Here is a 27,854-nt window from a genome sequence, read left to right on the forward strand (position 1 = left end):
TGAGGCTCAGAGAAGCTAGAGTCTACCCAAGAGCAAACAGGTGGTGAGGGGTCTCACTGGCGCTCACACTGAGTCTCTCCTTTATCTTCCCCACTCCCACCCCAGCTCCCCATCAGCATCACCAGCCCAAGCATCCAGTATAACCAGGAGCCCCCCAGTTCCCTCTTCCTCACTTCCTGACATGCCCAGTTCCACTTAACATCTCTTCTTTCTCCGCAGACTCTCCTCTCCCCTCCTAAGAACTTCATTCTTTTCTTCAAATGCCCACTTCTCTGATCTACCTGCATCACCATGGCCCAATGGGGCCATCCGTCAGGGTACCATAGGGGTACCCATAGGAAATAATCCAGTCATAACACATCAGAGCAGTCAAAGCTGCCCTCTTGCTTCCTGCACGATCGAGCACTTCCATCACTCACTGCTCTCAAGAGCCCCATGAGGGGCAAAAAAAAAACACCACCATGACTCCCATTCTCCAGAGAGGTACAACAAGGCCAGGGAAGTCTACACAACTGGTAAGGGGCTGGCCGGGGATCCAAAGCCCAGCTGTGGCCTGCCCGGAGCCCGTTGCTTGTGGGCTGTCAGGTGATTCCTTCGAGTGTGTCATCTTGGGCTGTGGGTGCTTTCCAGGCCGGGTTCCAGGAGAGCAGGCAGCCAGGCCAGCAGGAGGTGATGGCACGCAAGCCGAGCTCCCCTGGGGAAAGCTCCTGGGCTACCTACCGTGAGATCTCTCCACCCCAGCAAGAAGCTGCAACCTTGAGTCAAATCAGGAGGAAATTGAGGGTTGGTAGGAAATGTCACTAATACCAGGAGTCCTCTGCTTGCGGTTGCTATTTTCACAGAGACTCTGTGGGGGCTGCTGGGCTGCTGGCCCTCCGGCCATCGGGGATGCTGGGTCTGCGCAGGTCTGGACAGAACCCAGACCACGGAGGCACCGCTGGCCTCAGGAAAGTTACCTGCTGTCCGGGAAAGCCAGGTCAGTCCGTGGCTCTGTGCCTGGGTTTTAGTAAGTGGCCCCAAGGGGGGTGGGTGGCGCTGTAACCTGCTGGGGGTCCAGTGCAGCTGAGTGAGCTGCGAGAAGTGATTTGTCCTCCCAGCTTGGTGACCGGCCTGCTCCTGAGAGAGCCACTTCCCTCTCTGGGGCTTGGCTTCCTCATCAGTAAAATGAGGGGGGTGGGACCAAGATGCTTTTCAAGTGGCTCTCCGGGCTGGTCTGGAGAGGGGCCTTGCGGAGGGGGTCCCTCCCCACTGAGTAGAACCAGAGTGGGGCAGGGGGAGCCTCTTTCCAGGAAGAAAATCTCCCTGCTGGGAACTCTCTTGCTCACTCAGCTTCCAAAAAGCAGGTGAGGTTCGTGGGGGTACAAGGAGTGCAGCAGGGCGCTTGCAGGGGTGTTAAGAAGCTTGTGGAAAAGCCGGGCGTCACCAAGGGACAGCTAGTGTTGAGAAAACACTATCCGGACTCCCAGCCATTCTGGCGGATTAGGATGTGGAACTGCTGCCCACACACAGAGGGGCACAGGGAGCAGGAGATCCCATTAGAGACCAAAGCACGGGCATGCAGTGACTTTTGGGTGTCTACAGGAATCGAAACTTCCTGAAGTTGGTCTGGGTCATTCATCCAAACATATGGTCATCTCTGCAGAAATAGTAACCCTGTGTGACTGTGGGGAGGTCACCTGGCCCCCCAGGGCATGGGCAAAGGGGTTGACAGAACTGACTGTGACCCCCTTTTAAGTTGTCGCTATGGCTCTGGTCGCGGGCAGAACCAAATTCACTCCCTGACCTGGGACCCTCGCTGGCCTGGGAGGGGTTCCCCACTGAGGGGTCCCCAGAGATGGATTCCCCACTCTGCCCCTCCCCAAAGGGAGCCTCGGCCACCTCCCGTTCTAGCTATCTTCTCTTTTCACGAATATTTCTGTTGTATTGCTGTTGCTTTTTACCTAAAATTTTGAGTACATGCGCCTGGTTCAAATACACTGGTAAACACAGACAGTAAGATGTCTCTGCCCCCCACCACTGCCCACCCCCCAGTCCAGTGTCCACTCCCCTCAGGGTACCACTGATGACAGCTTCTTCCCGACCGTCATACCAACATATGCACATGTGTGTTCCAATTTTCTCCCTCTTTTAACACAAAAGATTGAGTCCTACGTGGGTCCGAGTCATCTCTCATCCTCCCCTCTGTAAGAGCTTTGCTAATGACCCTCATCAAGGGCGTAACAGTGGACCCCCAGCAGGATAGGGTGAGCCTGAGAAACTCTCCTAAGCGGTAGGCAAGGCAGGGACTCGCCCAAGGCCTCACCCACGGCTCCGGCCTGTCCAGCCTGCTCCTCTCCATGCCCTGCCCCCGCCATGCCCCTTGGAGGTCGCAAATAGGAAAACTCTTTTTCTCAGAGGTTCTATATGCCTCTCAGAACCAGCATCCCTGGTCTTGCCCACCCACTCATCTTCCAGAACAAACCCAAGGCTCTGGAAGCCTGGGGGAAGCCAGGGAGGGGGTTCCACCTGCCCACCAGTTGGGAAGCCCAGAGTAGGGGACTCATACCTCCAACCTGACCAGTGTCCTGGGCAGTATCTGAGCTTCACGAGCCACTTCGTGTAGGGCGAAGAACAAGCCACTTTGACTGGGTTTGCCAAAGAGCGGCTCCCCGGCACCTGGAGACTCGCCACACCCTCTCCCGATGCGCTGCTTGAATTTGTTCCCTTAGTGATTAAAGTTCTCCCTCTGCACATGGGCCGTTGCCTCTGGGCTTGCCCACTGGGTGCATCACAGGGCATCAGAGCTTGGATGCCCCCCAAATGCATCACGGGGGAACTTCAAGGGATGAAGTGCAGACAGAAGATGCTGGAAGCACAGAGAACAGCCTATATGCAGACAGGAGGAAGGAGAACTGTGACGCTCTAGGTGAGGGCCAGGAGGCTCTTGCAGCTGAATCCTGGGGATGGAGGAGACTGGCAGGAGCTGAGGCTGGAGGGCTGGCTAGACTGGAGGAGGGCAGGGGTGCTCAGAGGACCTAGGGGACAAGTGCAATGGACTGGAAGCCATCCCATCACAGAGAAAGTTCTGGAATGGTATGATGCCTTTCTTCTCACACCCATCCAAATCAGGACCAGCTACAGTGGGATGGGCAGTTCAGGGAATGGACACAAGACAGACTCCCTCACATGGCAGGGCCAGAGCAGGTTGCGGGTGGACAATAGCAGAAACAGGAAGGAATCAGGATGGAAAGAGGGTGTGTGAGAGAAGGGTAGCCATCATCTGAGGCAACCTGATTCCAGTGAGAGCCATGCCCTCATTAGCTGCTTTGTAAACTTGGCTCATTGCCTAACTTCCGTGAATGGCAGCCATACATTCTTTCAGTCCACAAGGGTCTGTTGGTCACCAGTGTGTACCAGACAGTGGTGATCAAGATGGTAGCACTTCTCTCAAAAACTCTTTTCAGGAGCTGGCATGACAAGGGCAGGTGAAGGCACTGGCCAAGTGTCCAGTACTTGATGACCCCAAGTCCCCCAGCTCCCAGTGACATTATGTCAGCTTCAAGGGTCTTGGGAAAAAGAGCAACATAAAGAACAGGACCTTCCTCATTGCCGAGGGTGGGGTCCCAGATAGAAGAGGAGGTCTCAACGGAGAGACTGAGGACCAAGAGGCAGAGAGAGCAAAATGGGTCCAGCCCCTCCCACCCTCTGATCCAAACCTCCAGGCTCTGCCATCTTCTGTCCCTAAGCCCACCCTATGCATTCCGCCTGCATGACCCCCACTGGGGCAGAAATGAGGCGCTTCCTGGGGTCTGAACCAAGTCCCCGATGCTCTTCCTCATCCCCATGTTTCCCCCTAGTTGCTCCAAAACACTGATGGACCCTAACAGCCGTCCACAGAGATCCAAAACATTCAGCCTCCTTGAACGTGGGCACGGGGCAGTTGACAGCATCAATGTCAAGGCAAGGGGGGGTAAAACACATAGTGGGAGGTGGGGTGAGGGGAGAGGGACGGCAACCCTTTAGAACTGACCCCTTCCCCTCCCACACGCCCCCTCCGGCTCTCACTGGAAATGTAGCTGTGAGGTTAAGGCATAAAGTTCTGGACTCTCAGAGCTGGGTGTGGGCTTTCCTTCCGTTCCTGCCACCACCACTTCAGTAAATGGTTTTCTGAGCTTCCCGCTCCCCACATCGTCCTGCCTGTAGTCAGGTAGGGTCCTGATGGGATTATAAAGACCCCAGGGTTCTGGAAAAGACAGACATGCAAAGCTTCCTCTCCACTGAACTTGAGAAGGGAGGTTCTGTTATTTATATCAGAAAGACGTCCCACTACCAGGGAGCAACCCAACATCTCAGAACTCTAAGCAGAGACTCCCCCCAGGTTAACACAAGGGCTTCCCTGGTCTGGGCTCACCGATGCCTTGTGAGGGGCATCGAAGGATCTCCCAGGACGTTCTTCTGCTCACCTGGCAACTCAGGCCCCCTGCCTGGGGCCTGGGCTCCATGGCATCTGTCAGAGGCCACTAGTATATTTCCTAGGGACGTGTTGGGGGTTGGGAAGGGTGGATGCTTTTGAAATATTTTGTTCTTCATGTTTCCTTTTGCATAAAGCACAAAGCTCTAGCCCACGTGTCTATCGTGGGGTTAATAATCGCCTTCCCACTTCCGTTATTAAATGTTACCAGATTATTCGTGAGCGTTTTCTCCCCACGCCACCTTCCCACCGCTACGCCTTGTGCACACATGTTTATACTTGTTTTACTGCATGGAAATTGTCCATTTGGGTGTAAGAGTACGTCCTTTTGTTCCCACGAACTGTCTTGGGCACTCTAATAATGTGTGTATTTTCCTTCTGCCGCAGTTAAAGTACGGTATTCATTTAGTTCTTGGAAATCTTTGAATTGATTTTTTCTTTTAATCCTAGGTTGGAGGATTAAAAAAAAAAAAAAGTCCACTCCAATACCAAACACCTGGCAGGTCAGAGCTGGGGTTGGAGTCCCAGGCACCCCCAACTCCTCTCTAGGGGTGAAGGCAACATTCCCATTCTGATGCAAAAGCCCTTTGTGAGGGGGACTCCTGCCCCCAAATTCGGAGTCCCCCACCTCTGTTGACTCATTGTCATTGAATACCGGCCCTTCCTGCCCAGCCAGGTTCAGAATCCACCGCCATCACCCCAACCCCCACAAGGAGACTTCATTAATGACAGCGACAGCACCTTCCATCATTTATATCAAGAGTCCTAAGGATCAGTCAGCTGGCAACGCACTTGACAAATAAAATCAGTTCATTCTCCAAACCGCCTATGAGGTATAGACTATCATTAGCTTCATTTACAGACGGGGAAACTGAGGTGCAGCACGGTCGAGTCATGAGCCTACAAGGGCCCCAGGAGGTCAGAGTAGAGCTGGAGTTGGAAAGGGTCACGCATTCAAAATGGTGATCGTGGAGGGGCGCCTAGGTGACTCAGTGGGTTAAGCCTCTGCCTTTGGCTCAGGTCATAATCTCAGGGTCCTGGGATGGAGTCCCACATCCAGCTCTCTGCTCAGCGGAGAGCCTGTTCCCCCCACACACACACTCTCTGCCTGCCTCTCCACCAACTTGTGATCTCTCTCTCTCTCTCTCTCTGTGTCAAATAAATAAATAAAATCTTTTTAAAAAAATAGAAGAAAATCAGGGCACCTGGGTGGCTTGGTGGGTTAAAGCCTCTGCCTTTGGCTCAGGTCATGATTTCAGGATCCTGGGATCGAGCCCCGCAAGGGGCTCTCTGTTCTGCAGGGAGCCTGCTTCCTCCTCTCTCTCTGCCTGCCTCTCTGCCTGCTTGTGATTTCTGTCTGTCAAATAAATAAATAAAATCTTTTTTTAAAATGGTGATTGTGGAGATCCAGGATCCCTTTCCTGGCACAAGGCTGTCCCCCGCCCCTGCCGCTCCCCACATCCAGGACGCATTTGCCTCCAACTTCACAGAGAAAATCGGGTCAGTCAGGCCTAAACCTCAGGCTCCTTGTCCTTAGACCAGGGCCGTCTGCCCCCAGCCAGCAGCCCCACGGTGTTTCTGCCGCTTAAGGGAACTCAGCCATACCTGCTGCCCATCCCCCCTGTTCCCTAGGAGAACATCCTCCCCCCCTCCAGTTGTCACTGCTGCTGATGAGGGGTGCCCGCAGCCCCCAGAAAATGTTAGCAGATGTCCCAGGAACAGAAATTCATCCCCTACTTGTTGATTTTGAAGGTAGACAATTATTCATGATTTGGCTGGCTACCTGTTCTAAGGTGACCAGAAGTTTTCATTTACATTAAATCATTTTAAAAACTGCAGAGACTTCTGTAGAAGACATTAAGTTCTGTTTCATGCGGCATGTGACGTTGTATGAAGAGAAAGCCATTACGGAAGGGAAAGTTCTCAGTATTCATCAAAGTAGCCGGACCTACACCTCTTCTAAATGAACTCCCCAGTGATTCTCACCCACGTGGGGGTCCGGCCAGGGTCACCCAGTCAGTGCTCCTCCTCAGGATCGGTCCACAGGCCAAGAAAGTGTGACAAACTGCTCTGTGTCCATACTGGGGCCCCTCCAGGCCCTCGGGGTTCCCACTGGGAGGGGGTGGCTGGGGTCAGTGGACTCAGGGTACCTTTCCCTGCAGGACTGTTCCCCTGCCCAGGGCCAAGTGCAACCCCCGCTTGAAGGAGCAACAGTGCCCGGTGCCTGGTACTTACCCCATTCCCCAAAGCTAATCTCCCCAGGCAACAGCGACCTGGGCTCCCTTTGGCAGAGGGAGGCTGTGGCACCGGGAGGAGGGGTGAAGTCCTGCTAGAAGGAGCTGGGGCCTGGAGGCTTGCAGGGTGGGGGAAGAAAGGATGTCTGGGAACTTCGGGGTCTTCCTTATCATGTATCAGGTCTTGCTTACCCAGGCTTGGCCTCAGAAGTCCCTGACTTTGGTTTCTGAAGTCATACCTGTAGCCCCCCTACAGCATCCTAGCCCTAGAGGGGCTCTGGTCAGCCTGTCCTGCTCCCATGCACCTCTCCTGCTCATCACTTCCCCCGTCCACCTCGAAAACTCCCCTTCAGTGTCAGCAGCTCGTCTGCCCTCAGGGGGCACTGGCCTCAGCACTTGGGCCACTCATTAGGGGGGACCTTCACCACCCTGGCTGTTTTTCCTCTGAACCTCATTGAATGAAGGCTCATTGCTTTCCTCCTCTGGTGACAGAACTCGGAAGCTTCTAACCCAGCCTGGTTCTAGAATCACAAAACCTCAGTTTTCAAAAGTCCCAGGACCTCTCTGCTCTTCTCTCACCAAAAGCCGGGCAACGATCTCAAATTCGATGTTGGTCCCCACTCTCTCAGCAACTCCCACCACCCATCACCACCCTCCCACCCCCAGCTCCACCGGCTTTTTCTGCCCCAGGACCTCGGGGAGGTAGGTGTAGGTGACCAAACTGTGGGAAACCAAACTGAGGTGACCAATAGCTATTCACAGCCTGAATCTTCCACGGAAAGCCTCAGCCACACGTTCTTGGTGGCAGGGAAGGTGGACACAGGCCAGACACAGAAGGAAAACCCAGGCTCGGCCAGTCTGAGTGTGGTGAGTCAAGTCCCCAGTCTTGCCCCAATCCTGGGGCCCCACGCAGTTCACTCAGCGAGGACACTTCCTTGGGCAAGAGGCAGCTTCCCCTCAGGAGACCCCAGTGCTACCTGGGGTGGGGTGAGGGTGACCAGGTATCCTGGGTGCCCGGGACTGTGGGGACCTCCAGGACAGTCCCTGACAAACATGGTCACCACGGGTTGGTGAGGAAGCTTTGGGAACTGGTCCTGTCTCCAGTCTGCGGGTTTCTCTCCCTGCAGGGTCCCTGTTTCTAGCTGCCTGTGTCCAGGCCACCCTGATACTCTGGCTTCCGGAATGCATGAGCTTCCCTCCTGGACGAATGAGCACACGCAGGAGCCTTCCCTGAGGAGATTCCTGGATCTGAGAACCAGGTGTGGGGTGGGGGGAACAGGTACTTTTCCTCTTGTCCTCACAGATGGCTGGCAGGCACCCCGCTTTCAACACCACAGGGAACCACGTTTCCAAGAAAAAGCTCTCAGAGCCACAGCGAGTCAAAGAGGTTGTATGTCACCTGGGGCAGCCCTTGGCTGTCAGCCTGAGGAAATGTCTGGAACCTACCGGAGAAGCAGCTTCAGGTTACACGGAACAGGGCTATGGAGACTAGAGGGTGTGGTCCCAGACCCAGCAGCCAGCCCCAGCCCCGGCCCAGCCTCCTGTGGGGATGAGAGGCCCTGGCGCTGAGGGATGATGACACCCCGGATGTCTGTTCATTATTTTCTCTGTCGGGAAGTTGGTCCTTCTTAACAGACTCCTAGAGGGCCACAAATGGGGGGGGGGGGTATATCACTTAGCCATCAAAGGGGGTTTTGCCCAATTAGTTCAGTCCCCAAGTCCAGAATCATTGGGCTGGGTGTTGTGGTCTTTCCTCAGATCTTCATGACTCACAGCCAGAATTACGCACACCGACCCTGAAACACACACACACAGTCATAGACACACAAGCATGTGGGTATGCACCTCCCTCCCACACACGTGCACGCGCAGAGACACACCCTAACTAGAAACACCCACACAAACACACACACACCACAAACTCATCCAAAGATACATGCGCAGAGAAATAAGGACCAAGTCCCTCCACATGCCCCCAAGGACACACACACACATTAACTCTCCCATACACACACTCACATTCAAATACACATATTTGGCTAATCACACAAAACCCATAGACCAATCATGCAAGTGTGTAAGGAGATCTAAAGTCAGAAAACAACATGTGCACGCGCGCGCACACACACACACACACACACACAGACCTAACACTCTCAGATGACCAGTCCCGAATCACACACAGATTCTATGCAGCTCTGTCCAACCATACAGCTGACCCACGGCCTCCTGTCCCTGCCCATGACCACGGTCCCGGTGTCCCAAGCACCCTGTGCCAGAGCCCTCAGCAGGAGAAAAGGTGGCAGATCATTCAAGAGGCTCCTAGAGAGGAAAGAGCCAGGGGGCAAATTTGGCCTGAGCTGGTGACAGTGACATAAAAAGTCACCTTCCTGCCATATGACTGAATCCAGCTTACTCATGGCGGCCCATGGGCCAGGGGAAAGCCCACACACCTCCCACCACCTGAGGATGCAGCTGGAGAATTTGAAAATGTTCCTGCAGGCTGCATTCCAAAAGTCTTTTAGTTCTCAAAGAGCCCCCAACTCAATCAAAACAACTAAAGAATGAACCCTATGGAGAATTACATATGAGAAGTGAACAACACAGTGCTTATGAAAGTGAAACATTTGGCTAATTAGGATGTATCTTGCACGAAAAAATTGTATTTGATGTTTAGCGACACGGAAAAATATGTAAGTTATATCATAGCTTTAAGGAAATAAACTTGGATGGAATTTTTTACGAGGATTACAATGATGCCAGTAAACAAGCAGTTGACAACGGGAAATAGGAAAGATAAGGCAAGTGATGGGAGGATATTCCCTGTTCCCAGACTTCTGCAAAATGGGCAAATAAAAATTAAATCTAGCTAGCCCCAGAGAATAAGGTCACCATCTCCAGCGTTTAGAGATACCTTCTTTGTAGAAGCAGGAGGAGTCCGGTTTAGCGAGTTTGATGCTGAGGACACACCCTCTTACTAATTTGTCAATTTGGAAAGATCCAGCTTTATGAGGACCTGCCATGTGCATGTAATTGGGGTCACACAGATGAATAAAACTTTCTTTAAACCCTAAGGCTTCTTGGAGGAGATGGTGCTGGAACTGAGGTTGGAGGAGACATGGAAGGACATGTGGATTCCAGCAGTGGTTAGGAGACCAGGGGACAAGATGAAGCAAGGAGGGGGCTTGTGAAGCCAACAGTGTCTCTGGGGCTTCTTACACCAGGACTATATTGGTCATGGGAGAATTCATAAGGAGAGGCAGCATGGGGCTTCAGGATGGGGCTGGGGGGGAAGTGGTTCCACTTTGGACCCAACGGTTTGGAGTACCCCAAAATACCACCCACTCTCAATGGAGCTATAGAAGGGAGAGTGATCAGGGTAAAGATAGTGGAGGAAGCTTGCAGGTTTGTAGAAAATAATTCATAGTGTAAGAAAATAATCAAGGAGCTAACTCCAGGGAAGAGAGCTAGTAAAGGGGTTGGTGGAAAGATTGGAACCCATGAAGACAGAAAGGAGCTGGTCAGAGGTAGAACTACCTGTCACAAAATGCAAAGGAAGGGTCAAGGCAAAGGGCTAACCAACATGTGAAAGAGTCTTAAAGGTGAGATGGGGTCTGTACAAAGTCTTGGGAGAGGACATCAAGAACATTTCTTGACAATGATGCCTTTAAAAGTCCTACCCACCCAGAGCACCAAGGAGAGCATCAAGAAATAGGTTTCAGCTTACAGAAATCAACTGTCTATAAACACTTGGAGTCCAGCATGATCCCGAAAGATAAATTGGCCAAAGCTTATCATAATATAAAAATGAATTACTAGAACCTTCCTTATCAGCCAAGCTACCCTGGGCTTATTAGATGGTTTGGCTGGAGACCAAGTGGTAAGTAATCAATATTTATGATGATTCCCTCATATAGGTAGTTAACTCTTTGGTCTAAACTGAGCCAGATCTCCTACACCCAAAAAAACGTCTCCCTGGTTTTCCTTTTGCCTCTCTAGTCTCCCAAGTTTATTAATAAATTTTAAAACACATGTTAACAAATTAATCACAAATTTAAAAAAATTTCAAATTGGTTTCGTTGAAAAAGATGGCCCTGATTCTAGGTTGGGCCTTCCAGCACAGACTGGAAACATTAAATAAAAAGTTAGTATGTAATAATTTGTAAATTTTTGTGTGTGGTTCCGGGTAAAAATGTGAGCCATTGAAAAGTCTTGTTCTGGGCTGTTAAAAAAAAAAGGGAACATTATGTGGCAAAAATCCTCATCTAGAACATTAATGCTAATGTCTCAAAATCTGTAAACTATGCAGTGTAGATGCTGTTGAAATGGCCAAATAAAATAGAGAATTGACCAAGGAGAGCAAGATGCTTGACTCCTTTAGAATTTGGTGAGTCATTCTCGTCTTAAAGCTCTCGGACATAAAGAGTATAATACAATGCCTGGCACACATTACTCCAAAAATATTAGCTGCTATTATAAGAAAGGATCTGTTTACGGATAATAAAACTAAATTTAAACAATGCAGACTGTAAAGGGAATTTAAATAGAGAACTGACCTTACTACAACAACTTCTCACAGTAAATAATTAGCCCTGTATGTGGTATTTTGTCTAAGCGGCTTTAAGTTTGACCTATAATTACAAGGTACTGAAATCTTAAGTTTATATCTTAGCTCCTTAAAGAAATTGTAAAAGACCTTGGAATTTATTTAATTTAAACCTACCTTAAGAATTACAGTATAGGGGAGCCTGGGTGGCTCAGTCAGTTAAGTGGCTGCCTTCGGCTCAGGTCATGATCCCAGGGTCCTGGGATCGAGCCCCGCATCGGGCTCTCTTCTCAGTGGAGAGCCTGCTTCTCCCTCTCCTCTGCCTGCCACTCTGCCTACTTGTGCTCTCTCTATCTCTCTGTCAAATAAATAAATAAAATCTTTAAAAAAAAAAAAAAAAAGAACTATAGTATAAAAATGAATGGCAGTGGGCACCTGGATGGCTCAGTCCGTTAAACCTCTGCCTTTGGCTCAGGTCATGATGTCAGGGTCTTGGGATCCAGCCCTGCATGGAGCTCCCTGCTCAACAGGGAGTCTGCTTTTTCCTCTCCCTCTGCTGCTCCCCCTGCTTGTGCTCTCTATCTCTCAAATAAAAGAGTAAAAATCTTTTTAAAAAAAATGAATGGCAATTGTTAAAAGCAATATATATTTAGATCAATTATGTAGGATCGTAGGAACAAGTCACTTAAACTTTCTGGTTAGTTAGACTAAATCAGTAGTTCTCAAAAGTGATGAAGCATTGGCATCACTTCAGAAATTAGAAATGCAGATTATCAGTGCCCCTTCAGACCTACTGAATCAGAAATTCCTGGAGACAGACCAGCAATCTGTGTTGTAAGGAGGCCTTCAGGGGATGTTGATGCATGCTCAAGTTTGAGAACTGTGGAACCAGCTGATCTGTGAGGTTCCTTCCAGCTCTACCATCTGTGGATCTATGAATGGGAAATGTGCCCCAGAAAGCTTACCATATTCCAAATTATTGATCCTGACAGCATTAAATACTTGATTTTAACAACAACAACAATAAAAATAAATAATTGGGGGCAGAGGTACCTGAGGGGCTCAATGGGTTAACCCTCTGCTTTGGCTCAGGTCATGATCTCAGGGTCCTGGGACTGATTCCTGCATCAGGCTCTGCTCAGCAGGGAGCCTGCTCCCCTCCCCCTCTGCCTGCCTCTCTGCCTACTTGTGATCTCTGTCTGTCAAATAAATAAATATAATCCTTAAAAGAAAAAAACAACTGGGGGTGGGAGGTCATGTAAGACATCACGTAAAAAGCTGGCCAGGCAAGGACCTTCTGAACAGCCACCTGAGGGAGTGAGGCTGTCGAGATGGGCTTCATACAGGATCGGTTTTCTTTATCATAGACCATGTAATGCTGTTTACTCCTTCTAAAATGCGTAAGAAGTACAAAGTTCTCTTTCTATAACCAGATGACCAAAAGACAGTTGAGCCAGCCCTCTATACCTAAGCCTTTTGCCCTGTTCTTCTATGAAATGGTTTGAACAAGTATTTTATATTGCTTTGGAAAATCCTTGCTATTTCCTGAAAGCATCTCATCTGTGGGAAGGAAAGGCAGGGCAGCTTAGCTGGTGCTGGGGATACTGGAATCAGGAGGAGAGTAAGTGAAGATTTCAGGTACTCCTATGGCTTAATTCTACCAGCTCTGGAAACTATGAAACTCTACAGAATCCCAAGCAGTAGGCAAAGGCAGGCCTTGGAGGAGGCCCATGGCACTGGGGCAGCCATAACCTCTCCAAAGAATCTCAAGACCTTGTATCATTTTATTCCCCTTGAGCCGTTAAAAGATACCATTTTGGGTGGAAGGAAATAGACCTCCAAGTCTAATCATTTGCTCATGAGAACCTTGATTGCTGGTGTATCTCTTCCGGGTCTCAGTAAATCGCTCCCAGTTAAAGCAGGAGGGCCTGACTTTCCTTTAGAGCTCATTAAACGTTGCCCCCAAATAGCACTTAGGAAGGAAAATTGGCTGCGACATGACTTCCATCACACCACCCGAGGTTGAAAGCATCACCCACCTTGGAAGCTTGTCTTAAGGGGACAAGGTGCAAGATGGATAGCGATGGACCAGCTACCAATGAGCCCTTCTTAGTTGTGCGTCTTGGCTGAGGCTCTGAGAACCCAGTGCTTACACTGCCCCGGGCAGGAGCCTGGGGTGCCCTGGGTGAGAGAATTACTTTCCCATGGATCCAACTAGTTGGGTCATTGGTTTCTTTACTTGGGAGGACATTGCACAGCTCTGTCCTCGGTCAGCCCTGTCTGAGATGCTGCTGGCCAGGGGAGGAGAAGGTATCACAAAGGTCATAGCAAGAGGGGATGGTCCACAGGTAGGAGGTGATTTGGAGCCTGGGAATGCCAAGCACTAGATGTATCCCAGAGAAGTTCCAAACCGAAAACAGCACAAGTGCTCCAGGGTGATCTGCACAGAAGGGGCCCACTTCTGTTGCCCTATAAAGACTTCACCTCCAGGCTACCCAGCTCCCCAGGGCCCCAGAAATCCGGACTTTGGTGGGGGGGAGGTACGTCTGGGAAGAGATTACCACTCCCACCCCAAATAAATAAAGAGGATACCACCCTACCTCCAGATAGCTCCCTGGACTGCCAACCCCACCCAGCAGCGCTCAGAGCTATGTCCAGCAGACCAAGGGTCAAAGGGTCCTTCTGGGCTCCAGAAAGAGCCAGTCTCCCTACCCTTGATCTAGCGGGCACCTCAGATTCCTGCCACACCTGCCTTAGAGGATGCAGAGGGCTTGGGGAAGATGGGGCCTCCCAGGAGAATGTTCTTTGGCCTATGCCTGGACCAGGGCCCCGCAGAGGTTCCACTCAGGGTAGAACCAACCCCTAGAGAAGTTGCTGGGCTCAGGAAGGGTCTTATGGACGGAGTCCTCCCACTCTGCCTGTCTCTGCACTGGCCCCTGGCATTAGAATGTAGAGCTCAAGGTTGGGGTTTTCCAACATACCGCATTCACTTTACAATCATCTGCAAACCCAAGGCCATCAGCTAGAGGAATCTGGGCTCCCCTCGACCCGTAAATCCTAGAAAAGAGGCACCAGTCTGAGGGTCTGTCTTCAAACCATGAACTTTCACCCCACAGGAAGGCCATTATCAAGACTAAGAAGTCTAGGGACCAAAAGGAAGTGTAATTCTGGAGGCTGGCCACGCCAGGCCATGGCCCACCTTGAGGAGGGCAGGGAGCTTGTGTTCTGCAAGTTCTTGGGGGTCAGCGCTCCCCATACTTAGCCAATACTCACCCTCCTAGAGGGGGCGTGCTGCTGCTTTGGGGCCACCCCAGTTCAGGGTGTCTGGCCCATCTGGTCAGACAGAAGAGTATAAACATGGGTGCCCCCCGTATCTGGCTGGTCCAGCCTTTTCTTGCTTCTGTCCTGGGTGGGAGAAATAGCAGCTCTGGCTGCACGGGGACCTTCGGGGAAGGGAGTCATGGAGAGCATGGAGGCCATGAGGCCCAGGAGGCTCAGAAAAGCCCCTCCAGACAGCCTTCCCCTCTTGCTGGAACTCTCTTTCACAGCCTCCAGCTGACCCCAGGGAAGCTGTGGGAACACAGTCTTCACCCAGCAGGATGCTAAGGGCCAGCTTCAGGCACAGAGCCGAGCAGTTGTCCTCTGAGGGCCCAGGACCCACAGGGAGCAGGGTGCTCTCCTCAGCAAGGGTCCCAGCCCCACCTCCCAGGGCTCCATGGGCCCAGCCCCTTGCACCAGAGCTTCACCCCTCCTCCCGCTGCCACAGCCCCCCTCTGCCAAAGGGAGCCCAGGTCCCTGTCTCCTGGGGCGGCTGGCTTCAGGGAATGGGGTAAATACCAGGCACCATTGCTCCTTCTGAACAAGGTGGGGGTTGTGCTTGGCCTCAGGGAGGGGAACAGCCCTGCAGGGAAATGTACCCTGAGTCCACTGAGCCCAGCCACCCCCTCCCAGGGGGATCTCTGAGAGCCCGGAGTGGGGGGCAAGCGCGGACACAGAGCAGTTTGTCATGTTTCTTGGCCTGTGGACTGATCCCGAGGAGGGGCACCCACTGGGTGACCCGGGCAGGACACTCACATGGCTGAGAACTCACTGAGGAGATGGGGGTGCCACGGGGCTGCCCCACAGTGGCCAGGCACATGCTGCTCCTTATGCCCAGCAGGTGAGGGACCCCTGGGGCTCCCAGAGAGGCAGGTGCCCCCTGGCGGGGATGCCAGGCCCCTGAGCCGGTTTGCAGGATGGCTTAAATGTGGGGAGATGGTGGGAGGTAATGACTCCGTTTGGGGGGGGGTGGTAGGGGCAGCTGACCAGACCAGTCTGGCCAGGTGGCTGGAGGCCAGCGCAGGACCAGAAGGGAGGCCCAGGCCAAAGGCGGAGTGAAGACAGAGAGGGAGACCAGGCAGAAAGGGGGGAGGCAGGGTGAGGAAGGGAGGCCGGCAGGGTGGGGGCTGCAGGGGCCTCCAGGGAACCTGTGAGGACAGTGGGCCCTGTGGGATTCCCAGGGAGGGGAGGGCCAGCAGTTGAGAGGTGAGAGCTTGGCTGTGTGAGCTGGGCCAGCAGGGGGAGGGCCAGGCCCAGGGCCCAGAGTGGGGGCCTGCAGAGGGCTGGGCTGGAGGGCAGCAGGAAGGGGGAAAGGGACAAGGAAAGGGCAAGGGGAAGGGAAGAGAGTCGACCAGGCCCAGTGGAACAATAATAACGCTATTCTTCTTCCTCGCTGCCAGGGAACGTGAGACAGTGTGATCCAGGGCTCTGGCGTCTGCCTACCTCTGTTCCTTTAGGATTGCTCAGGTCCTTGGGACCTCGGAGGCAGAGAATTCTGGAGAGAGAGACCTGGAAGCCTTGCCTGCAACACAGCTGTGCCCATTGCAGAGATGAGTAAACTGAAGCTCTGTGGGGTCCCGGGCCTCAGTGCTCGGGCTGAAATCAGGTGTGCTCATCCCAGGGCAAAGCCACTCTACAACCTGAGCCAGCCCATGTGAGGCTCCGTACGGGACACCGGAGACAGCATCTTGGCTGCTTCCCTCCAGGGACGCTCCCTGAGAGCACAGCCCCACCTTCCTGTACACCCCTTCCCTGCGCCGGGAGGCCCCCCACCATGGGGGAATCAAGAAGCTCAGCCAGTCCCTGAGCTTGGGTGCCTGTAAGATGTCTGGACTCAGCAATTCCCTGCAAGGACAGGGGACCCATATCTGTCTCTGGGCATCCACGGCACGGGGAGGCAGGTACCCTGACAACAGAGATGACAGTGGAGTCAAGAAGCAAGAGCCTGGAGAGATGAGCATCCCTTGGGCTTTGTGCTGGCACATGATGGCCAGGCAAGGGGTGCCCCAGGCTGCCCCCTATCTCCCCAACTACCTCCCCCAGGACCAGTAGTGAGAACAACTGAGAAGAAACTTCGAGAGGACCCCTTCTGTCATTCGTCACTCACACAGTAACATCCCTCTGTTGCCGGGGTTCCAAGACAGACCTCAAGAAACCTTCCCAGGACAGTGATGGAAATTACCAGAGACTGGACACCAGCCCGCGGCGGACCTGATGGGCAAAGGGGTGAATCAACTTCTCTCCCACCTGCGACCGAATGGTTTTTCCTCGAATTTCTGCAAGCTTTACAATCAGGACTAGAGAACTTTGTTTTGGGGGAGCTAGTGGACTCCCCTCGCAGGAGCAGCTGACCCTCAAGTCTCTCCTCTAGATCTTTTTGTCTCTTAGCAAATGCCCGAGGAATCCTGAACCCCTCCGACCTCCCCCAGGGTCATGCACTCCTCCACCATCCATCCCCCGCCCCCACCACGGCTCTGAGCCACGGTCCAACAATCTCAAGGCCTCAAGGCCACTATCTTTCCTCTGCCAGCTCTTCACCGACCTCCCCACCCCTCCTGACCCCACTGACCTCATTAAAGGGGCTCCTTGCGAACAGCCCAAGATGCTGGCAAATCGTTGAGAGGGAGCCCACAGAGGGAGCAGCGCCCCAAGGGAAGGGTATGACAGAGACCCCAGTAAGCTGTGGGGATCAGAGAGCGAGGATGGAGGGGTTGCTCCCCCTGCCCAGGTAGAGACAGGGGCAGCCTGCAGAAAGTCACAGAGATCCCAGCAGCCCAGCAGCCCAGCTCCCGCATGGGAGCACTTGTCTGAGCCCCACACACCACAGGGGGGAGGCAGTGGGAAACCAAGAAGTGCCTCATCCTATCACCCCAGGGGGTTCTACTTTAGGGACCACAGAGGAACCCTGATCTCGTGAGGGGGGAGGAAGTCACTGATCATCCAAGTTAGAAGAAATGGGGCGGGTTAAACGCCACCCGTGGGAGCTGACGGCCTGGGCCACGTGGGGCCAGAGCATCACTGCGGATGTGACTCAGCATGGGTCAGAGATGTCCCAAGGACCGGAGGCTGACCAGCCCCACACTCCCCACACAGCCTCACCCCCGCACGCATGCAATCCTGGGGACAGAGGAGAATCCCGAGTTAATGGAGGTTGGGAGTCCTCAAAACAGTTAAGTCCGAGAAAACAATGAAGACGTTGTGGTCCCCTCATGCCTGAGCAGGCATGTGAGCAGGGATGTGTCCCGGCCTCATGAGCGTGAAGACTTGGATCCCTGGGGTTGGAGGGGTACCCCACAAGTTTGGAGGTGAAGGGAAGAAAGTTTGCAGAGGGGACTAGAGGGGACACGGTTCCCATAACCACTGCGGTTAGCTCAGAGGGAAACATCCACAGCCCACAGCCGAGATGACTAGGCCTCGGCACGAGAGTTACTCCTCAGAGCGAGAGTGAGCATGGCTAGCGTGAGTGGGGGCCCCCCCGAAAATGACTCAGCGCCGCATGACATCAGCCAAGAGGTTCAGACTCTCTCTCAGGAGTGGGAAGAATGTACCTGAAGGCTCTATCACACATTTACATCGGGCTTGCCCATCACGACTCCTCAGGCACAGGCCACTGGCCCAAAGGCAATACAGAAGGCCCACTGCCTGTAGTCACACGGGGGCTCCTTCTAGATGCCCTGCGCTCAGCCTTCAGATGCAGCCCCCCCAACAGGCGCTACCTGGTGCAGAAGGCAGATACCCGCACAGATAAGATGCCCCCGTATCCTCCCCCATGTTCTCGCTGCACAGCCGGAACTTGCCCCATCTTCCTCCAGCAGGAGCGTGCCTGCTGACTCAGCGCTCCGGCTCTCCTTTGTGATAACTGATCCTGGTCATGGCAAGCGGAGAGAACCCTAAAGAAGAGGGAGGCTCAGGTGATCCGTGCAAAACAGAGCAGGGGGAGAGGAAGGCCTGGCTGAACCCAGGGTGGGGGAACTGTTGTTGGGAGGTTGGGATTTGAGAGGGAGACCCAGAGCGGGAGGAGGGTCAGGAGGCAGGTGCCTGAGTGTGGAGTGTTTCCAGGGGACCAAGTGGGGAGAGGATCCCAGTTATTTTCTGTGCAAGGAGCAGGTCCTCTTAGATCAGTGACTTAGTTGCCTCAACAAACCAAGGACATGCAAAGAAAGGAAGGGACAGAAGACTGTTAAGAAAACGCAACGCACTTCCCTCCAAAGATGCCCTCATTGGAGTCCTGACCTGGTTCCAATAAACCAGCTGTAAAAAGACACCTTTTAGACAACTAGGGGGAAATCCAAGTATGAACTGACTTTTAATTTTGTTTCCCATGATGATGGAACCTGGTGGTTGCATTAAAAAGTGTCCTTAACTGGGGCACCTAGGTGGCTCAGTCAGTTGGGCATCTGCCTTCAGCTCAGGTCATGACCCCAGGGTCCTATGATCAAGCTCCACATCAGGCTCCTTGTTCAGCAGGGAGCCTGCTTCTCCCTCTGCCACTCCCCCTGCTTCTGCTCTCTCTCTCTGACAAATAAAATCTTTTTAAAAAAATGTCCTTAAAAGATGCACCCTAAAGTACTGAACTGAGATGTCTTGAGGTCACTGGGAGTGGATGAAGGGAAGAAATCCATGGAAAAGTTTGGTGGCAGCTGGACACACTGTCCCCAGGGAGGGGGGGTGAGGCCCGGCTGCTGACCACACCTGGACCAGGCTGCAGCCGGTGAGGTGGGGGGCACTTTCTGCTCTGGTGGCAACACAAGCAAACAGGACTGGCCCCCCGGGCCCTTGGGGATTTCCTGGGCCAGTCAGGAGCATGGCAGGTGAGTATTCAGTGTGGTTCTTTAAAACTCTACTTGAGCTCCTTGAGATGCGCTCCCAGACTGAACACCTTAGTCACCTATGTTAGTGACTCTCACAAAGTAGGTCAGAACCGAAGTAGCTTCATACCTAACTGGGGTTGACCTCATCTACTGTTAACTTTCCCATAGCTGATTTTTGTATATTTGACTTTCCAACAGCCTCATCACCCTTGGCCACCAGACAAACCAACACCCTCTGCTCCTCTCACACCCCCCAACCAGAGAAAGCCATTTGTTGTCCAATGGGCATTTTGAACTGTCGCCTGGAACCCCTGCCTGGCAGCCAGCAGCCGATGGTGCATCTGCCCCCTTGGCTGTGCTGCCGTAGTTTGGGGACTATCGCACTGAAGTTAGCCTTTATTGGTTTATGACTGTGAATGGAAAAGTGAAAGCATTGACACCAGGGTAGGAAACAACAATGCAGGGAGAGGGGAGTCATGAGATGTGCAGAAGCGGCCAACCTTGAACCTCAGCCAGCCGTGCCGGGGACGTGAGCCAAGCGTGCCCCGGTGTGAAGGACAAGAACCCAATCCCAACGCTTGAGCACAATCCTGGAAGAGTGCATCTAAGTTGCACGGTGTCAGTAGGGATTTCCTTGTACTTTCAGCTCATGGAGAACCAGGACCATTCCACATTCCCTCCCCTTTTCCCACTCACACGGAGTCTGTTGCTGGATTTGATGTTTTTGGGGTTTTTTGTTTGGGTTTTTTTAGTTCATTGTACGATTTACAGTTTATTTGAAGAGTCTCATGGAAGGATCAATTCATACTGGTTTTTTTTTCTGTTCTCCCTTTCCTGTACTCCATTTAAAAGAGAAAACCTCCTTTTTTTCCCCAATTCTGAGTTTTGTCCTTTTAATCTCTTCTTTCCCTCTTTTATTTCTTCTGCTCTTTCCATTCCTCTTCCTCATTTTTCTCTGGTTTTTCTCCTTTCCCCTTCCCTAGCCAAAACTCTCATAACAAAAGTGGCATAGATAACAATACCTTCCCTTCTTCGTATGTATTGAAATTTTCTCATATCTAAATAGAGATTTAACGACATTTAAAATAGGCTTTTCATTATTACTCACCCCATTTGAAGAGGTAGTGTGTATACTTTAAAAACCCATCTTCACATGTAATCAAAGAACTGAAAATGAGGTGTTTTTTTTTTTCATGTTATATTGGCAGAAATTTATTAAATGGCAATTCTTTGTGCTGGCAAAAGTTGAGGGAGAAGGACCTTCTCAGGTTTCTAGAAGGCAGTTTGGCAACATGTATCAGAAACCTTAAAAACCGCCTACACTTTGACCCCAAGGAACATAAACATCTATTGGTTCCACTTTGTGACAGATGCAGCTTGGAATGGCTTGGAAACTAAGAAGTGAGAGTTAGAAAGAACATTTCCCCCTTTCTTTGGGCCCTGAGAAGATTAAATTGGGGACAGAGGGGGGTTACTGGACTTCAGATAGAGACGACAGGGTCAAAGGTGAGTCCTCTATGGGGCAGTAGGCCTACAGGGAGGGGGAAGCCTGGGGGAGAGCAGCTTGGGTGCCAGGAGCCTGAAAACCTGCTGACCACCTATGGTGTTTCAATTGGAATGCCCTCCTGTTATCCCCACGCCTTCAAGAACATAAAATGAACAGGTACAGCCTTGCTTTAGTTGTGAGATCTAGAAATCTAATAGATTTCACCATCCCATGAGGTCTAGATGAGATGAGTTCCACTGAACCTCAAGGGTCTGGGGAAGAGGGCAAAGTCCTTCCTGGGATGCCCTGTTCCATGGACTGCAGACAGCCAAAGCCCTCCCAGCTTTTCAGCAAGTTCCCAGGGCAGGGGTAGCTGACACCTCCAGGACCCCCTCTGGCCACTATGTTTGTTAGCCTCTTTGCAGAGATCCCCCAAGACTTCCTGCCTACAGGTAGTCATCAGTCATCCTGGGTATTTCTGGAGTTTGGAGGGCTACATGGAGATGGGGAGGATTCATGTTACAGAAATACAAATTTTGGCTTCTCAGCCAAGCATTTCCCAAGCTAAAATGCCTATGGGCACTCTGTTCCTAGGGGACATCCTCAAGTCTTCTTCCACAGAGGCCACAGCCTCTTGCTGTCAGGCTCCTCTCACCCCACTGCTTTCCTGGCCTCTCTCTGTCTCTCGAGCCCCCGAGTTGTGGCCTGGGTTCATGCTGACTCCTCCACCCTCGGGCCCCACCTTCTGCCCTAACAGTTGTCAAGATATCTCTCTGGCTAAGAGGAGTGTCAGTGCCAGTTGTAACAGTGATGTTTTCATCCTGTTTTAAATGAGCCTTGGGGAATTTGGGCAATGCCTAGGCCCACCCTTGGGTTACAGGGCTCAGGGAGAATGGATACCCCAAGGAAGCTGGTTCTGAGGGGGTCAGAGGTGAGGAAGGAGAAACATCAGCTGCAACCAGGAAGGTTTTGTAGATCATCAAGCACTCCTCAGGACTTCTGAGGTGGGCAGAATAACGCCCTCTCCCAAAAGATATCCTCATACTAATTCCCAGAACCTGGGAATGTGTTGATTCATGGGGCATCAAGTCATGTGGGAATCAAGGTTATAGATGAAATTAAGTTTGCTAATCAGCTGTTTTAAAAATAGGGGGATTAGCCAGGTGGGTCCGATAATCACAAGAGTCCTTAAAAGCAGGAAAGGGAGACAGAAGAGAAAGTCAGAGGGAACTTCATTCCTCGTTGCTGGCTTCGAAGATGGAGGGAACAAATCAAACCAAACCAACCAACCAACAAAAACTCCTCCAGGAACTTACATCCCAGGGAGAGAGGAGAGACAATAACTAACTACCATCATACAAGTTCAGTGACAGGTGCCAAGGAGACAATTAGAGCAGAAAAGAGTAGATGGGGGTTTAAATTTGAAATAGGATAACTGGAAAAGGCTTACTGAGATGGTGAGGAAAGACCTGAGGAAGCCTGCTTCAGTTCCTTGTTTGTAACGTGAGCACGATAATAATGGCTTTTACCTCATCAATCGTCATGAGGATCAATTAAGTTAATACACACAAAGCATTCCGGTTACAGCCTGGCCCATTGTAAGTGCTTTACAGATATTAGATATTGTTATAATCATCACTTTAACAAAGCTTTTTTGAAGACTTTAGGGTTTTTCCAGCATTCAGTTTAGTGTTGGGTATTCAAAGATGGCCAAGTGACAGGCAAGCCAAGATGGTCTTTCAAAAATCATAACACAGACATCACTAATCAACTATCACCCTCTGCCTCCCTGAGCCAGGAATCTGCCTTAATACCATCCTAGAACCAGTCTTCATCAAACAATTGGAATGGGCAGGTGAAAAGAAATGAACGTACTATCCCTTGGAGCAAGTAATGTTAGAGACGGATTCATCTTTTGAATTCCCCCCATCCTCCTTCCCCATTTACTGTGTGAGAGTAATTTCCTCTGTCACCAAGAGCTGGCATTCCATCTCATTCATCCTTCCTGTGACATGACCATCTCCATCTGCTTTGAGTAGCAAAGAAAAGAATAATTCGTAGTCCGCTATTGACAACATGTAAGACAATACAAACCAACTTAGACACTGTCAGTTGTCTATTTGTTATGTGTTATTTCTTTAGGGATCTCCCAGAAAAAAAATCTTAACTTCCTACTTTCTATGTTTCCCTGATGTGACCAAAGGTCTGAGTCATGGTTTACGATCACATGTGACAGGGAGGTCAGATGTTCTTGGGAAGGAAAATAGCTTTCACACAGACTCTTTGTTTTTCCCAGATAATTGTGAAATTTCCACAACATGAACATAGGGTTTTTTTAATTGCGCTCTTTCTTGAGCCTGTTCGAGGCAGTCCTAGTGTCCATATATAGTAGAGCATTTAGTCGTATTACAACTCTAGTAAACATTAGCTCAAGGGAAATCTTCTTGGAACTGTAAAGCAAGACCAAATATAATTCAAGTGTACAGGATGGTTATACTTACCTTTGTGGACCAGATGTCCATAAAGAAGACGCAAGAAAATGTGGCCAGAAAACATGACGCCTATGTCTTCAAGCCAGACACTCTCTCATTTTCCTAAGGAGGAAGTTCCAATGCCTCAGTCCTTGGGAAGTCTTGTCCTAGCATTCATCTGGAAGCTGTGTTTTATTACAAATTTTTAATTTTTAAAAATTTTGAACTTGCAAAAGAGGAGATCTCATGGTTGGCTTTGAAAGACTAATACCGATTTACCCTTCACCAACTTTTTCTAGCTACACATATCTATGTAAACCACACCTTTTTCTGCTGAATGCTTTGAAATTAGTTGTAGACATAAGATTACTCTCACCCCTAAGTACTTAGCCTGCTTCTTAAAAAAAAAAAAAAGGGATGACAATTCTCTTACAGAATCAAAATACCATCATTGCACACAAGAAAGGTAGCAGGGACACAATCATATTATGTCACAGACAGTCCTTTTTCTAATTTCTCCAATGATCTCCTTAAATTGGAGTCCTTTATATCCTTCTTGAAAAAATTATCATCTTGAATACAATTAAGGTTCACACAATGTTTAATGTATTCTCACGTAGAGCTGAACCTCCATTTTTGGTTTTTCATGATGTTGACATTCTTTAAGAGTCTTATGGACTATTTCCCAATCTCTGTTTGCATAATTGTTTCCTCATGATGTAATTCAGATGAACTATTTGGGGCCAGATGCTACTGGAGGTGATGCTATGTCCTTCCCTAATAGATCACATTGGGAGGCACAGAACGTTAGTCTGTCCGACTATTTATGAATCTGATTTTGATCACTTAGTTAAGGTGAGATCTGACAGACCTCTCCCCTGCCCTTAATACATAATCTGCCAAAAGGATTATTTTTAAGAGTTAAGTTAACTTTTCTTTCTCTCTTTCTCTTTCTTTCTTTCTTTCCTTCTTTCTTTTTTAAGATTTTATTATTTATTTGACACAGAGAGAGAGAGATCACAAACAGGGAGAGAGGCAGGCAGAGGGGGAGGGGGAAGCAGTCTCCCTGCTAAGCAGAAAGCCCAATGCCAGGCTCGATCCCAGGACCCAGAGATCATGACCTGATTGGAAGGCAGAGGCTTAATCCACTCAGCCACCCAGGTGCCCCCGAAAGGATATTTTGATACCGTGTGAACATCTCGTACCCAACAGCGTTTCACTCAATGGCTTTAGCATCTGATGATATTGACGGAATCCATTATTACGGGATTCTGCAGAATGGCAATTATCCGATTCTATTACTCATTCTTTCTTTATTAGCTGGCATTCCTCTGTGAAGACAACCTGAAACCTGGGTCTCTGTCATACACTCCATTTAAAACAGCAGGAAATCCTCTGCTGGAAGCCAAAATTAAGCAGAATGTACTAGGTGGTCTCTAATTCCTTCTCCTCATTCTTCTTTCCCTTCAACTGCTCCCTGTTGGGGGCTTGGTGCCCAGTGCTGTATAAAGTGCTTTAGGTACACCAGATCCCTGAATTAACTCCCAACCACCCTGGAGGCTAGGTGGAAGCAGGCTCATCTCACAGAGGAGGACACTGAGACAGAGAGAAGCAGCTGGCTCAAGGTCATCTAATAAGTGGTGGGCCTGAGATTTGGAACCCAGACACGTTTGAACAAAAAGACTATATTCCAGCCGCTTTCCTGAACCACTGCGTTATCCTTTTTTTACATACACATAGAACAATTCAGGCAGTAACAGTCCTTGATTTTTATTGATTCCTAGAGAACCCTTTCTCCTTCCCCCTTAGTATTAGCCGTGCACAGTAAAAATTCCGCAGGAGTAAAAAGAGTGACCATGGGATTATGGATCATTTTCCTTTCCTCTTCATACTTAGCTGTATTTCCCAGGTTTTCTACAATGAAGGTGCATTGATGGTTTGGTCAAATATCTAGTTGTCAGATTCAGAATGGCTCTTCCTAGGAGCAATCTGTCCCTGTTGGAGCCAGGCTTGGGTTGGACACGTGGATACCTATCTGGGCTTATGTGCTAGTAAGTGGCTTTTTAGTGACATAGGTGATTCACGCTACACCAAACCAACTGGGGAAAGAATCCAGTCTGACTGATAGTCCATTTTCCCGAATCCTAATCACAGCCTCGCTTTGTGCAAGATGGCAGACAACCACCAAGGACAGAGAAGACTTAGGCTTGGACCTCAAGTTGTTTACAAAGTAACAGCAATACAAGAAAACACACCAGAAACACTTTTGGAGAAAGACAAGATAAGAAAAACTTGGCAACAGGAAAGAGCAGTGGCCATCATGCCTGAAGGTCAGATACAGGAGAATTACCAAGGCTTCAATAGATTTCTAGAGGGAGAAGTCAAAAATCACAGACCAGAAAGTCATTACTCTGAGAGAGTTTGTAAGATTCCGACCCTTTATAACTTTCTCATGTTTCTTATTTTTGTTACTCCACATCTGTTTCCTGATAGTCTTCAGCAAAGGGGGGGGGGGGGTGCCTTTAAGAAGGAAGAAAAGAATTATTAGTGGGAAGATAAGAATCGTGACACCAAACTGTATAATTCTGAATAACACAAAGCCTCCATAAGGCAACTCTCATGCATAAAGAGCTTGGGAGTCAGTTCCTTCCATCCTCACAAGAAATGAACCTGAACAAACAAAAATCAACAGCTTTTCTTAGATCCTTTGGAGAACTGAGGTCATAGAGCAACACACCAGCCTGAAATCTGGCGGGTAGGGGGGATACAGAGAAATGTGCCTTACCAGGAGCTGAAGCCGCCATTGAAGCCAACAGTCTGTAGGAACAGGAACACTTGAACGGTCTGATGACTTGCCAGAGGCAGAGTGTGGACTAACCTGACAGCTAAAAATCCCCGGAGTCCCAAACTTGTCTGGGCTTTACTTCCAGAAGCTCCACCAGGCTCTCACTGTGAAGGTTCTGGACAAAAATCTCCATGCGTCAACCAAGTCAAGGGGAAAGTAACCATTTTCAAACACACTCAGGGGGAATGTAACCATTTTGAAAGCCAAGAGCATTATGTTCTCTTTAATAAAGGCATGAATCCAGAGAAACTGCCTTACCAGACCCTTATCTTCCCTGGGGGAAGGGCAAGGAGACAAGGACAACTCCTCCAGCCTTCCAGTCTGCTTGCGTCACTCATCTGTTCCTGTAGGCTGTCCACCCCTTCCTTTAGACCCCTTAACACGTTCATCATAGTCCTTTTAAATTCCCTGACAATTCCAAAATCATTGTCATAGCTGAGTCTGGTTCAGATACTTGCTTTGTCTCTTCAGACTACTTTGTTGCCTTTGAGCATGGCTTGTAATATGTTGTCGAAGTTCAGATGTGATGTATGTGATAATAGGACCTGAGCTAATCAGACTTTTAGAACGGGGTTTTAGGTTAATCTGATGAGGATCTAGGCTGTGTTTAGTGTTTGCTGTAGTTGTTGGTGCCAAAGACTTCAGTTTCCTCTAGATGTCTGTTTTGTTTTATTTTCCCTCTCTTCTGTTGTTTTGGGTTTCCTTAAGAACCCCATCTTAAATAGTCTGTGCCTTGCGGCTCTCTCAGTCATAATCCACTTTTTATTTTATTTTATTTTTAAAGATTTTGTTTATATGTTTGACAGAGAGAGACACGCAAGAGAGGGAACACAAGCAGAGGGAGCAGGAAAGGGAGTAGCAGGATTCCCACTGAGCAGGGAGACCGATGTGGGGCTCGATCCCAGGACCCTGGGATGATGACCTGAGCCAAAGGCAGATGCCTAACAATTGAGCCACCCAAGTGCCCCCATAATCCACTTTTATAATACTGGAGACTGTTGATGTGGCGGTAAGTGTAGTGAGTAGAGTAATGTCCCCCCAAAATTCAAGTTCACTTGGAACCTCAGAATGAGACCTTATTTGGAAATAGGAACTTTTGCAGATGTAATTGCTCACGTTAACTATGAGATCATACTGGATTAGTGTGGAACCTAAATCCAATGACTGGTGTGCTCACAAGAAGTGAGCACACATGGATACGCATGGACACATAGAAAAACAATAAAGATACTCTTGAACTGAAAAGCACCATCAATCAGCAGGATCCAGTTGGCATTTATGGAATATTCCCCCAACAACAGCATAATACATACATTCCTCAAGTTCACATGGAACAGTCACCAAGATAGACCATATTCTGGGCCATAACACAGACGTAAACAAGTTTAAAAGGATAGATATCATATAAATTATGTTCTCAGACCACAGTGAAATTAAACCAGAAGTCAATAACAGAACAACAGTGACAAAATCCCCAAATATTTGGAGATTAAACAACACATTTTTAAATGACATATGGATAAAAGAAGTTTCAAAAATTATTTTGAAAATATTGTACATGAAAATGAAATGGAAAACTTACCAAAATTTGTGGGATGCAGCAAAAGCAGTGCTTAGAGGAAAATTTATAGTATTGAATGCACATATTAGAAAAGAAGAAAGATCTAAAAGTAATAACCTAAGCTTCTGCCTA

The 27,854-nt window shown here is 49.8% G+C and overlaps 1 protein-coding gene across 4 annotated transcripts in view; it reads right to left on the reverse strand.

Annotated features, from left to right (window-relative positions):
- The window catches only part of GPR55 (G protein-coupled receptor 55), a 37,437-nt gene extending 11,089 nt beyond the window's left edge, over positions 1 to 26,348 (reverse strand). Inside the window, exon 1 of one of the 4 annotated variants that reach the window (XM_032355133.1) lies at positions 26,102 to 26,348. In XM_032355133.1, the coding sequence (XP_032211024.1) occupies positions 26,102 to 26,120 (19 nt within the window). In that variant the 5' untranslated portion in view covers positions 26,121 to 26,348. Of the gene's footprint in view, positions 1 to 956; positions 1,177 to 2,545; positions 2,643 to 26,101 lie in introns of those variants that run through there. The other 3 variants (XM_032355135.1, XM_032355132.1, XM_032355134.1) reach the window with 3 other exon arrangements.
- Positions 26,349 to 27,854: the final 1,506 nt, after the last annotated feature.

This window comes from Mustela erminea, chromosome 8 (genome assembly GCF_009829155.1).
Source record: "Mustela erminea isolate mMusErm1 chromosome 8, mMusErm1.Pri, whole genome shotgun sequence".
NCBI classification, from domain to species: domain Eukaryota; kingdom Metazoa; phylum Chordata; class Mammalia; order Carnivora; family Mustelidae; genus Mustela; species Mustela erminea.